Here is a 12,045-nt window from a genome sequence, read left to right on the forward strand (position 1 = left end):
AATTATCATAATGTGAATAGGGACGACTCAATCAATTCTGACAAATCACTATACATATTATTTCTTGTAACACAGAATAATGATACTGTATAAATAACTATATTTTCTAGATTACTATTCTGTACCTTGGAATGAACGATCAAATGAGATAAAATGGAATATAATAGATTCAGAAATTCCAATGATTTTGACTTTGGTAAATACAATTTCCAATGCTTCTCTCTTCCTCTGCTTATTTGATATAGTATCAAAACAACCAAACTTTTTTCTTTTCTATGTTCTATACAAATAACAAGTAGTAAATAAGGTTCATATCATCTCTCAAGTGGAAAACTTGTACAACGATCTTGTTGCTGTGTATACGCCCACAGCCAGCTACCTACTCCTGCGTCCCACCTTGAGTACTCGGCGAAGCAGTGGCGCTTTCGATCTGAGCCGAAACTTCGAAAGGCAATCTCGTAGCAGCTTCGAGGGCAGCTCTGACTTCGCCTACAGCAATGATGAGGTAGATTAGAAAAATACAAGTAAGGATCGAAGGATATCCTTTAGCTGGGGGAGTACTCACCAGCCATCGCATCAATCCCAGCCCACATAGTTCCATAAGCTTCCAACCCTGCCAAAATGACTTTGACGTTCGTCAAGAGCGCTTCCACTTCCTCTGATCGGGAATTAGTATATCCACTGAAAGTATTCTCGGCTTGGACGGCTAGAGCTAGTAACAAGAAGGCGTAGGCGCCCGTGACGAGACCACACGAACAGAATGGAGGCCATTTGGGGCTATGTAATATATGACCGTATGTCAGTACCAGATCAGGCGCAGGATAAAGTAAGAAAAAGAACGCAGAACTTTGAAAGCGGATGAGAAAATCGTATGATATCGAGAATGGAATAAAAATGTTTAATATTGCGTGCAAAATCCAACTCACGGTCCATCCCACATCGCTATCACCGCCGATCGATGTAGTACCTCCAACCTTACAATCGTATGTGCAGCAGTGGCACATCTAGCCAGACTGATCCCGGGAGGGAAAACTTCCAGTTGCTGCAATGCAGGTGGCGGCAGGACTTTATCCGCTTTTTCGTCAACACCCCAAGCCTTGTGGAGTTTATTTGCCGCAGGGGATATGGAAGAATCGGTCGATACTCTCCTTCTATCGCCAGCGCCATCATCTGAGGGAGTCACGCTGGATCTCTGGAAGGTCGAAGGAGGTGTGGGGATATGTGCGATGGACGCTCCAGGGATGATCTCGGGATAGTGGATAGGTTCTTGTTGAGTAGGGGCATACAACTGTGCTGCTCCGCCAGGATGGGTGAACCACGGTGCAGGCAAGTTCTCAGGGTAAGTCTCGGGCGCCCACATATCTTCTATACCGTATCCGTACACTTCGTTAGGATCAAATGAATTTCCCCATCCATTCTGCTGCTGTTGATACTGTGGTTGAAATGGTTGACCGTCAAACCCAGCTGAATGATACATCGATGGATCGTATTGCGTAGCAGATGGATCGACATAACCATTGTAAGATTGGTTGGTATCGTGATAGCTTGAGTTTTGGATACCTCCACTTGGCATCGAACTATCAAACTGTTGTTGATCTGAATATTGATATTCGGGTGTAGCCATGCCACTGTTCCCTTCATCCGCAAATTCCGGAGCTTGAGGTAATCCACAGATCTTCTTACTGAACAGGGAAACTTCGGGGAAAGCTTGCCACCTATGTATATGGATATGTAACACCGCCAATCCCAGTCTAGCTTGAAGCTGTTGATTCCTAGCTACTTCCTCTTCTGCACCAGGGACTAAATCAATCACAGCGGTCTCTTCAGCTTTTTTGATCAGGTCCATAATCTGTTTATCGACGTCATACATTTTCTGTCGAGCTTCTTCTTCTTGGGTCCCTTGAACAAGACTGTTATCGCTGGCACTAAATAATCCGGCTGCTGAAGTTGTAGAGTTCTCGATACCGTTCGATGGGAGTTGAGGGAAATAGACGGACATGACCAAGTCGAACACCCTGATGGTCGATTTCACAGTCTCCAAGAAATTCGACCAAGAATGATCGATCGCCGAACATACAGGATAATCAACGTGTATTCTAGGATCATCTGGTCCTACTATAGGTTGATTGCCCGATACCAGCGCTGCGGTCAATTGCGAAACGAAGGTGGTCCACCATGTTCTTCTGGCCATATCTTTCCTCCAATCCTCACCTTCGACCGTTTTCCCATTCTCGTTAGGTCCGACCGGTACGGAGCTCGAAGAGTATTTATCTAATTCGTTTAAACCCAATTGCATAGCTAGCTGGATAGCTTGCGTAGAACGTTCTCTGTTCCTATTTACACTTCCTTGAGATGACCATTCCCATAATGCGATTATAGCTGTTGCCTGTACACACTCTAGATTGAGTTGATCATTGGATACCATGGAATCTACCAAAGCCATGGTCTGCTCGGCAAATGATACGGACGCAGCTTGACGTAATCGTTTGGAACGAGTGGAGGTAGGATTGGGATCGTTGGCATGAGGAGCAAGGACGAGGATGGTCTGAACGGCAAGAAGGAATGGCGAGTCGGGTAGAAGAGTAGGCAAGATCGTCCTGAGGAGGGTACGTGGCGGCATCACCGTGACGAAGGGGTGTACATCGGTGTAATAGCTTTCGAATCTGTGTAAACGAAAATATGAGTTGAGTTGGTCCGAACTGGGTTAAGAGCGGGATTGACTTACACTTCTTCACGGCTTGTAAATCGTCTGACGATGTTCGTCGTATCCTCATTGGGATCAATCTGACCTTCTTCAGAGTCCCGTGAAGGTCCATGATCCAGACCAGGTGCCATCAAGAGCGTATCTAACTTCTTTAAGAACTCAGATAAAGCGGTAGGTGGAATGGCTGTACGATCGCGCAGGAAGAATGTCAACCTATAATCCAGCAGGCACAGTAGGAGATCAAGCTACACATCACTCACCTGGACGTCTCTTCCTTGCACCACCTCTTCGTGATTTCACAAAGACGCATTCCAAATTCTTCCTTGCGCACTACAATACCAATAAGTACATATGATCAGCTAGGCCAAAAGGGTGAAACTAAAACAATGGTAAGGTTAATATTAACTCACCTGCCCGCAAACGGGTTGTTGACCATCACATTTCGCTTTTTTATTCCTACAGCTAAGACAGGCCGCTTTGACAGGAGCTGATTTCTGTCCATGTCCATGACCTGTTGTTGAATTGTTATTCCATTTACCTATACCCGATGCCGATGCTGATCCTGATCCTGATGATAGAGTGGTTTGAGATGGATCAGGCGATATTGACGATTCACCCGACATCATCACTTGTTGGTGGTCTGGTGGTTGTGAATAAGAATAAGGATGGTAGGACATTGTCATTGGATTTTCCTTCGTACGGTATCGGTCAAGATGATTTGAGTGAGTGATGACTAAGGAATGTCGTTGACCTGTTTATACTTTTGTTTTTGTTATGAGCTGTTCTTTGGTCGGTTGGTCGGTTATTCGGTGGCCAAAGTTCACTTTCAACCGATGATGTTGATGTTGGTCGTGGGGAGTACAATGCGGCGATGCGACAGTGAAAACCTAAGAATTGACAAGTGATACGATCTACTAGTCCAACTCTACCGGTTTTTGATTTCCATTGTGGTTAACGTAGTCGAGGAAGTAGGATTGAGGAAATAACGTTAAGGGGGCCTACAAGAGCTGTGAACATTACCTAATTCAGTTTTCATGTGCTATTACTCATAAAGTCTGTGTCTCGTAAGACAATCCGATTCCGTTCACAATTCAAGCCGGACTGGAACTGAACATATATCATCATCCCACCGCCACATGGTCGCACGTGTGGGGCCAGGGCAAGCTTGGTGGTGCCACATCTTCCTATCCCCGAGGAAGGGGATATCGGCGTTATGACCATGTGGAAGGGAAAAGACGAAACTGCCACTTTGTTACTTTGTCACTGCACACCAACGATTTGCGTTGTCGCTGTAGCACAATAGCAGCACCGTAGCAGGATTTGGACAAATCTTCAATCATCAAACAACATAGGTTTGTAGCTCTTCTTCTTTCTTCAGCCATCAAGTCGTGAAAGAGCCAAGCTAATCAAAATGGTGAGTCGCCCTTCTATGTTCCCCTTGATTCGCCCTCATCAACATCACATGCGGAAGGAAGTACTATATGGGATTATTGGGCTTTAGAAGGAAGAAAAATGTGGATCTACGGTTGAATGATCTTCATGTGGACGGTTTAGAATCTGGAAATAAATGGTAGAACAACAGGAGTAATGGCAAGATAAAGGATGCAGAGCATGGTGGTGGAGAAGAGTGACCAGCAGAACGACAATGGATCGATACAGGGTATCTCAACGTTAGTAGAAGGATAGCAGAAGCGATCGTTTTAAAGGCGGATGGATCGCATTGGATCAAATTTGGATCATCAAATAATTCCCTTACCTACTACCAACAAACTGCTTCCCCTCATCAACATACTCTCAATCTCACTGTAACACCACGACTTCACCATTCAATCAATGTTGGAACAGATCAGAATAGAAAAGAAACCCATATCCTTCTTCCTTACTCGTCCTTCCTACCCATTACTTCATTTCTCTCCACGCATACTGACATCGTAAATTCCCTTTGACTTACGTAGCCTTCCCAAAAAACTTTCATCATTAAGCAAAAGCTCGCCAAGAAGGCTCGACAAAACCGACCTATCCCCCAATGGTTCCGTCTTAAGACTGACAGTGAGTCTTGCATCTTTTTCCACATGATAAGAAAAAAGAACATGTAGCTGATTTGATATATTTTCGTTTGAATAGACACCATCCAAGTTAGTTGAATGTTCATCTTTCCCATTCCATTCCATTCCACCTTACCCATCTTCAATCGGACCTCTCGAATTTGATCTCGATTATCAGATCGAATTAGTTCAATATCATTGTGCACAGATATAGAATAAAGGCTGACTCCGCTTCTTTGTAATGTAATAGTACAACGCCAAAAGAAGACACTGGCGACGAACCAAGCTCAACCTCTAAGAGAATCTCCCTCACCCACCCACCGACCTTCCCCTCTATTCTCTTATGGCATTTCCATCTCTTTTGTACAGGTTCATATATCTATCGAGATGAGATGAGATGATACACTTGGTTTTGAACGATTGAATATGGAACATGAAATATGGGATATATCAGAGAATCTGTTGCGTCAGATCGCACCATACACGGCATCTGACGTATTACTGATCCAATCCAAAGTACTGATGATTGCAAAATTCTGATAATTTGTTCATTGTCAAGGATACGATCGCATTGCATCATATATAAACAAGGTATACTGAATATGCAGGTAGTATAAGAGAATCTCTTGTCAATCTAGAAAAAAATCATATTATACAGTATAAAAGCAGGAAAAGAAAAATCATAAATTCGTAAATATTCGTATGAATCCTTCGTCTTAATCTACAAATCGAAGTATCTAAAACCATTTGATCAATTCTGTGATTGGTACTGAACCGCCATCGCTGGAACTTATCATGTTTGATCCGAAGTCATGATAAATACAACTTCAGCAGGTCTAACAAACAACACTTCCATCGACTGATCTCTACCCGAGGTTTTCGCTTTGTCTTTACCTTGTAAAAATCTCGGATGTCGATGATCGATCAGCGAAGAAGTCTTCCTAGTTCTCAAAGTTGACATCGTCGTATTTCCAATTTTAGATCTTGAGCTTGATCTCTCATTTTCATCCATTTTAGGTTCTGATATAGTAAAATAACTGATACCATCTTGACTACCATCTTTTAAAGTTTTGATACCCAATTTGGAGATATCATTTCCTTCAATACCGATCCATGGGCCTTTAGACTACAGAAACCCATCATATTATATTGATAAGCATAACTTCTTCCACTCCGTTCGGCCAATCAACAGATGGGAAGGAGATGGTGATGTAGGAAAGTTAACTTACCTTGTCCATATGTCCTATATACCTTATACAGGCCTGAAACCTCAACCTCGATCTCCCATTCGGATGCAGGTGAGACACGATACATGGTATACCTATGTTCAACACGACACCAGGCCCAGTCCATGGCTTGCCTGTGGACCTAGCCTGGGGAGTAGGGGAAGCAAGTGGAGGTTCGTTATTGAGTGAGGGAGCATTCGTCTTCGGTTTCAGTTGTGTTGGACGGACAGCGCGTGTATCACGATCCACCCCTGATGTTTTAGTAGGCTGAGAATCCACACGAGTCCTAGGCGATATATTAGATATCCTAGGTCTGACCATCGTGGAGGTAGATGATTTAGTAGGTAATGGAGAAAGCGAGGATGTGCTGGGAGATTCCTTTCTCAAACTTGATATAGATGGTGAAGGTTTATAACCGATACTAGTGACCGCTGATCTCTTGGATGAAGCTACCGATCTGGGAGATGTGATCTTCGGTGTGAGAGGAGCGGGATGATTACCTCCGGCGGTGGTAGGTGGATTGGTATTCGTCGAATGGGAGTCAGTCAAAGGTGGTGGAGGATTTGCCAATCTTGATGTTGTCGATGTCGTCGCTGGTTCACCAACTTTTCGACTTGCGATGGGTCTGCGTTGTGAGCTTAGCGAGGTAGTTGAGGCATTTTGATTGATCGTCCGTGTAGATGATATGCTAGGACTAGATCTTTCCGGCCTATTGTCTAGACTAAACCTGGATGCTCGACTGAGACTTCCAGTAGAAGATGAAGTCGAGACCGAGCTATGTAGTCGGAGTCTCTTCAATCCGTTGGTATGGGGCTGGAGTTGAGGTAGAGTTTGCGAGGTGAATCGATCGGCTGCGGCGGTACTAGCTTTAGATCGACTTGAAGTAGTTTTGGTCGTGTTGCCGACTCCGTTAGCACGAGGAGGGAAGGGGAGGTTGATATTGCCTATTAGATCATGGAGGGGGACGTCTATCTCTGCATTGTGACTACCATCAGCCTGACCCCACCGTAGGGTCAAGTGTGACTTACCATCGCTGAGCTCTCTGAGTATTGCCGGTTCGATATTCCTAAACCCATCCACCTCCCTAATCTGCATCCACCGTCGATTTATATGAGACAGGATTTTGCTTCTAGCATTGTTGATTATAACTTGACTTCTCGAGCCAGGTGCGTTACGGGGTTGAAGGGAGTTACCATTCTCGCTCTTGAATGTTGAGAATGTGACGAGGCTCTATTTGCAACATTACTATCAGCATGACCAGACCCCACACTTATCATCGAAGACAAAGTGGGAGGACAGGCTCTCACTTGATAGATTAGTGGAGCTTCCCTATATCCTTCTCCGGATCCAACTTGCTCTGTCACCTTGTCCAATACATATTCCAGCGTATCGAGGTTAAACGAAGTATCATTAACCAATCCTCCAAATTCCCTACCATCCACCACCGCTGAGAAATGATCTATTAGTAATCTTGAAGCTATGATTTCCACTTGATTTACCATTTCCTCCACATTCGATATCCAATCCAGCTTTCCACCGATTCTCGTTCTCAGCGCATTATTCAATTTATTCCTTATATTGTTTATAGCTTGAAAAGTTGAAATCAAATTATGAGGATGTATATTTTCTTGTACGCTTTTCGTCAATCTATCTCTTTCCGAGGAATCACATAGACCAATCTCTTTACTACTAGACCAACTTTCTGTCCAACTTCTAGTCAGATATATTTTAGCTCGATGTTCTAATGTGATGGCAGCTACGTCCGGTGACATGGCGAATTTCCATATCCTCGGTATTCTGACCAAACATTTCTTGCATCTACATGTATCCCAATCTAGTCCGTGGGCGAAATTATGTACGATCCTACTTTCAATCTCGGCCACAAGCGAGTCTAATTGGAGGTAAGCCGCTGCTCTGTGGATTGCAAATGAGGTAGTAAGGTCGAAAGTCCTATTGGAGAAATCTAAATGGCCAGCGTAGATGTATCCCAGACAGAAATGAAGTGATGCCGGTGTGAAAGGAGGAGTAGGTAGATGAATATCGCCAGTGGTGGTGGTAGATGGGAGGAACGATGAATGATTGAATAAAGCAGAAGCGAAATAAGGTGATCTGGAAGATAAGATGAATTTATGAGATGTGAATACAGCTGTAGAAGAGAGTGAATCTACTGAAGATCCATCTGAATCATCTGTATTGTCACCGCCGCTGGGAGAAGAGATAGAATGGTCGAGATGAATACGAACATCCGCATAGAGCTTGCTTCTCCACATGTAGGTTAGATCTTGACCTAGTCTCTCGCGACGTTCTTTCAGATCACCATTGGTGGAAGAAGATGGACGGAGAGGTTTGGAAGAAGAGTTGTTGGACTCGGGCTCGGTATCAATCCAATGGACTACATCACCCAGACCTTCACCGGTGTATAGCCATCTATCATAGAGAAAAGGAACAACGTCAGAAATGTGTATGTTGAAATGTGAGAGGAAAGGTGAACTTACTCGAGTTGAGTGAGGAACAACTCCGGTATCTCTTCGCTCTGGAGCTGCAGAACATCTTCACCACCTGGTCTGAGTGTTCCTTCACTATTGTTAGTGAGCAATGATAATTGCGAGGAAGATGGGTTGCATGAGTGAGGTTGTAAGAAATAATTGGATGATGGTGAAGTGGGTCGAGAGGTACTTCTGGTTGGCAGTAAAGCTGGTGATAGCAATCTGGAGTTGGTCTCATTACTGTTCGATCTTATTTTGAAATAACGTTCTTTGAATGCTTCTATATCCAGTCACAGATCTATCAGCTTATAGTCATCCGTTATTCGCGATATGATGACTTACTTGGAGCACGAGAGTATATGATCGCTATAACATTTCAACTTAGCCCAATGGTCACCTTGCGAAGATCGATTAGACAGGCAGTGATGATTGATTGCTGCTCACCTTTATGACCCCATATCTTCTTCAGTGATAGATCCTCACTCTCCCAACAGACATCCCCAAATCTATCTTTGGCATTCTCGAAGAGAGACTTGAGATCTTTGATCCATGATTCTGTCGAGTCGGCGATACGTTCCTCTACAGAGGGGTAATCGATATTGAGGAGAGGACGCGCCATCTACTTTTTCTATTTATATGATGAGGAATGTGAGATGGTGGACCACATGAGTCGTTCATGAGATAGATGGTGAGAGTAGTGTTGATGTTGATGTTGATGTTGATGTTGATGTCTGTGCACCCAAAAGGTGCATCGTGTGATGTATGTACTGTATGGTGATGATAGGATGAAATGGTGATAGGATAATAGGATGTTATTCATCGTGCGTGTTTGGTCTGCGCGTAACTCGCTCGACACATTTGTCACAAATTGATCAACTGGTATTCAATATCCAGAATTATCAAAAGATACTGTACACTAACTACTACACTACTACTGTACAATCTATACAATCTATACAATCTACTTCGAGCCAAACCATGAAATGTTCGTAACATTCTACTCGAATATATTCTACTGATACTATACATTATTGAATCACGTTCACCAGCGTATTCGTCACTCAAACAGATCAGAGCCAAATCAATCAATCATATAAGACAACAAAGGAATCACTGAGTTTCAGCCAAAGTTTTGATACTCCTAAGACTATTCGCGCTATGCTCTTTAGCTTTGATGATCATATCAATATGACTTCCGATCTGCGCTACTAGACTGTCATGGAGTATAGTCGCTTTGTGGCGAAGCTCGGTGTACCTAAACAACATAATTGATCGAGAGTCAGCTATGGCCTTTTTACTGAAGCTGTAAGTACTCACGCTATTCTTGTACTTTCAAGTTGCGACTGAGATACCAAGACTCCTTGCTGAGTGGCAGCCATCATGGCTGTGACATCATTCTCCAACTTGAATATGGTCTTGTTGGTGACCGTATTTTCCGTGTTCAGCTTCTACTCACTTTGACATCAGTCATTTGTGATGCCTGAGTAGCTGGAGAGGTGAAAAAAAAACTACTCACATTCTGGGCCAGCTCTGCTTGGTCATTTATCATTTTCAATTTGACTTCCAAAGTTCTGACCTCTTCTGTCTGGCCCTCCACTTGTTGCCCCAATCTATCACAGTAATCTTCCAAAGCGATCCTGTTATCGCTAAGATCGATAAGCTCTTGCCGGTATCGTTCACGCAGGTTTTGTAGACCTTGCCATACTGTACTACGCATATGAATTCCAGAGGTCCTCAAGTCTTCCAGGTCTTCCACACCTAGATCGACTTCGATTTTGTAGTCCAATTGTCCAGTTAGATCCGCTGAACGAGTCAAAAGACCAATCTGATGGCAGGAAGCCGTGTAGTCGGCAAGAAGCGTCTCGAATCGGTCCATTGACTTAGTTACCAGCATCTCCTGATCATAAGCCATTTGACTTGCTTCCACAATTTTCGTGCGTAAGTCATCAAGACCGCGGCTCAAGGATTCTCGTTCATGGTTCATGCGGTTGACCTCGTCTGGGGTAAGGTTCTGAGCAGCTACGGCTGTCTCAATGGAAGATAGCTCCAAACGTTGACCAGTCAAATCTTGATCTGAGTGATATCAGCTGTTATTCAGCGCACAGCATTGAGAATCACATACTTTGACCGGATATCGCATCTCGAATCTTCAGAATAGCTTGTCGTGTCTTCTCGGCTTTTTGTTTATTGAGCTCGATAAAGGCAATGAACTTGGTCTTGTCTTCCATGAGCTGGAGATACTCATCTTCAAACTTCTTCAACGGTGGCTATGAAGAGGACATAAGCGCAGTTGGAGGCGACAAAGGCAATCCTCACCTCTTGCACATGTAATTGTTGAAGTTCGAGATTGCGTTTCGTGAATGTCGCTTCTAGCTTATCGCTTTCCCTTACAGCCGTCATTGCCATTCGATCTAGAGCACGAGTCAGCAATCAACTGGAAAGAAGTGGAAGCGGAATACAGCACATACCATACATCAACTCCAATTCGTGTTCAGCTTCGGGGAACTCTTCAGCGCCACCATCGAACCATTGATCGTACGTTCTGGAAGCGAAATCCCAAAGTAAACGGTCCTCTAAATGGGGATGATCCAAGGGTAATAAATGGGGGGCCGATAGGATTGGATCCGAGATACAGTGACCGTCGTTCCAGTTTTCATGCGCCTTGACAGATCGTTAGTCTCTTGGAAATAGCTATAGGCTCCTGGTTCCACGACCATATACGTACTCACCTTGCATAGTTCAACGAGCCAATTCAACATGCCTAACATCCCGAACCAAGATTGTGGAGCACCTGGTGCCGTGAATGCAGTTTTGCTGATGGTATCCATACCAGGGTATTTTAAATCCTTAAGTATCATCAAAGCATCGTCCTCGAATTTCTTGCTCCAACCCGTACCCTGTTCGACAAGAGTATCAATGAGAAAGCGGAAGATCGATTGAAATTCTTTGGCGGTTGGAGAAACTAGGGTTTTTGAAGAGATAGGGGCAGGATATCGAGCTGATACAAGGAATTCATTCACATTCCTCATACAGTCAGACTGAAATCCTTTGTCACGAATAGGTCGAGGATCTCTGAAAGCGAGATTTGTATACATTCCAGGTGCCATAGACGCTCGTGATCGTCCGGTAGATGCGAAGACAGAGTTCCTTCTGACACTTTGACAAAATATCAGGGCAGGTTCACAAAGGGCGGAAATCGGATTCTTACCTGCTAGGCATATTTTTTGTGGTTTGTGGGGTTCGGCCCATGAAACCTCCATCTCCTCCAGTTCCTCCAATAGTACTCGATCTGGAATCTCTAAGATCGGCCGGTCGACTAGCAAGAGTCGATCGACGGGACGAGTGATGGCCAGAACCGCTCATCTTTTGGCATATGAATGTTATCCAATAAGCTGGGGAGGTTTGTTGTAAGCGCCTTATAGCAACGTTGAACTACTGTATTTGAGCCTTGTGGAGTACGTGAAGAGATGTCGCTGTAGCCGAATGGGGCAGAATGAACTTCCGTGTAGGATATTGACCAGGATTGTCACTCATTCAATGACAGTATCGACTACAGTCTGAAAGCAGCGTAGCACAAGAAAAAA

General features: G+C 44.0%; 3 protein-coding genes across 3 annotated transcripts; all 3 read right to left on the minus strand.

Moving 5' to 3' along the window:
• Positions 1–379: 379 nt before the first annotated feature.
• Positions 380–3,387, minus strand: I203_107549 (uncharacterized protein; the record flags this gene model as incomplete). The annotated part of the gene is made up of 6 exons (XM_019145626.1): positions 380–489; positions 566–777; positions 927–2,663; positions 2,726–2,888; positions 2,965–3,034; positions 3,115–3,387. The coding sequence occupies 6 exons, from the start codon at positions 3,385–3,387 to the stop codon at positions 380–382; spliced, it is 2,565 nt and encodes an 854-aa protein (XP_019005445.1).
• Positions 3,388–5,542: 2,155 nt separating this feature from the next.
• I203_107550 (uncharacterized protein) lies at positions 5,543–9,080 on the minus strand (the record flags this gene model as incomplete). Its single annotated transcript, XM_065518211.1, has 7 exons — positions 5,543–5,875; positions 5,979–6,949; positions 7,004–7,205; positions 7,283–8,402; positions 8,471–8,741; positions 8,804–8,827; positions 8,906–9,080. 7 exons carry the CDS (start codon positions 9,078–9,080, stop codon positions 5,543–5,545), a joined length of 3,096 nt encoding a protein of 1,031 aa, XP_065372941.1.
• A 491-nt stretch (positions 9,081–9,571) lies between these two features.
• Positions 9,572–11,824, minus strand: I203_107551 (uncharacterized protein; the record flags this gene model as incomplete). Its single annotated transcript, XM_019145628.1, has 8 exons — positions 9,572–9,716; positions 9,779–9,909; positions 9,978–10,534; positions 10,584–10,728; positions 10,778–10,872; positions 10,930–11,122; positions 11,191–11,617; positions 11,670–11,824. 8 exons carry the CDS (start codon positions 11,822–11,824, stop codon positions 9,572–9,574), a joined length of 1,848 nt encoding a protein of 615 aa, XP_019005447.1.
• Between the last annotated feature and the right edge of the window lie 221 nt (positions 11,825–12,045).

The sequence above is a fragment of the Kwoniella mangroviensis genome, chromosome 2 (assembly GCF_000507465.2).
Source record: "Kwoniella mangroviensis CBS 8507 chromosome 2, whole genome shotgun sequence".
Classification (NCBI taxonomy): Eukaryota; Fungi; Basidiomycota; class Tremellomycetes; order Tremellales; family Cryptococcaceae; genus Kwoniella; species Kwoniella mangrovensis.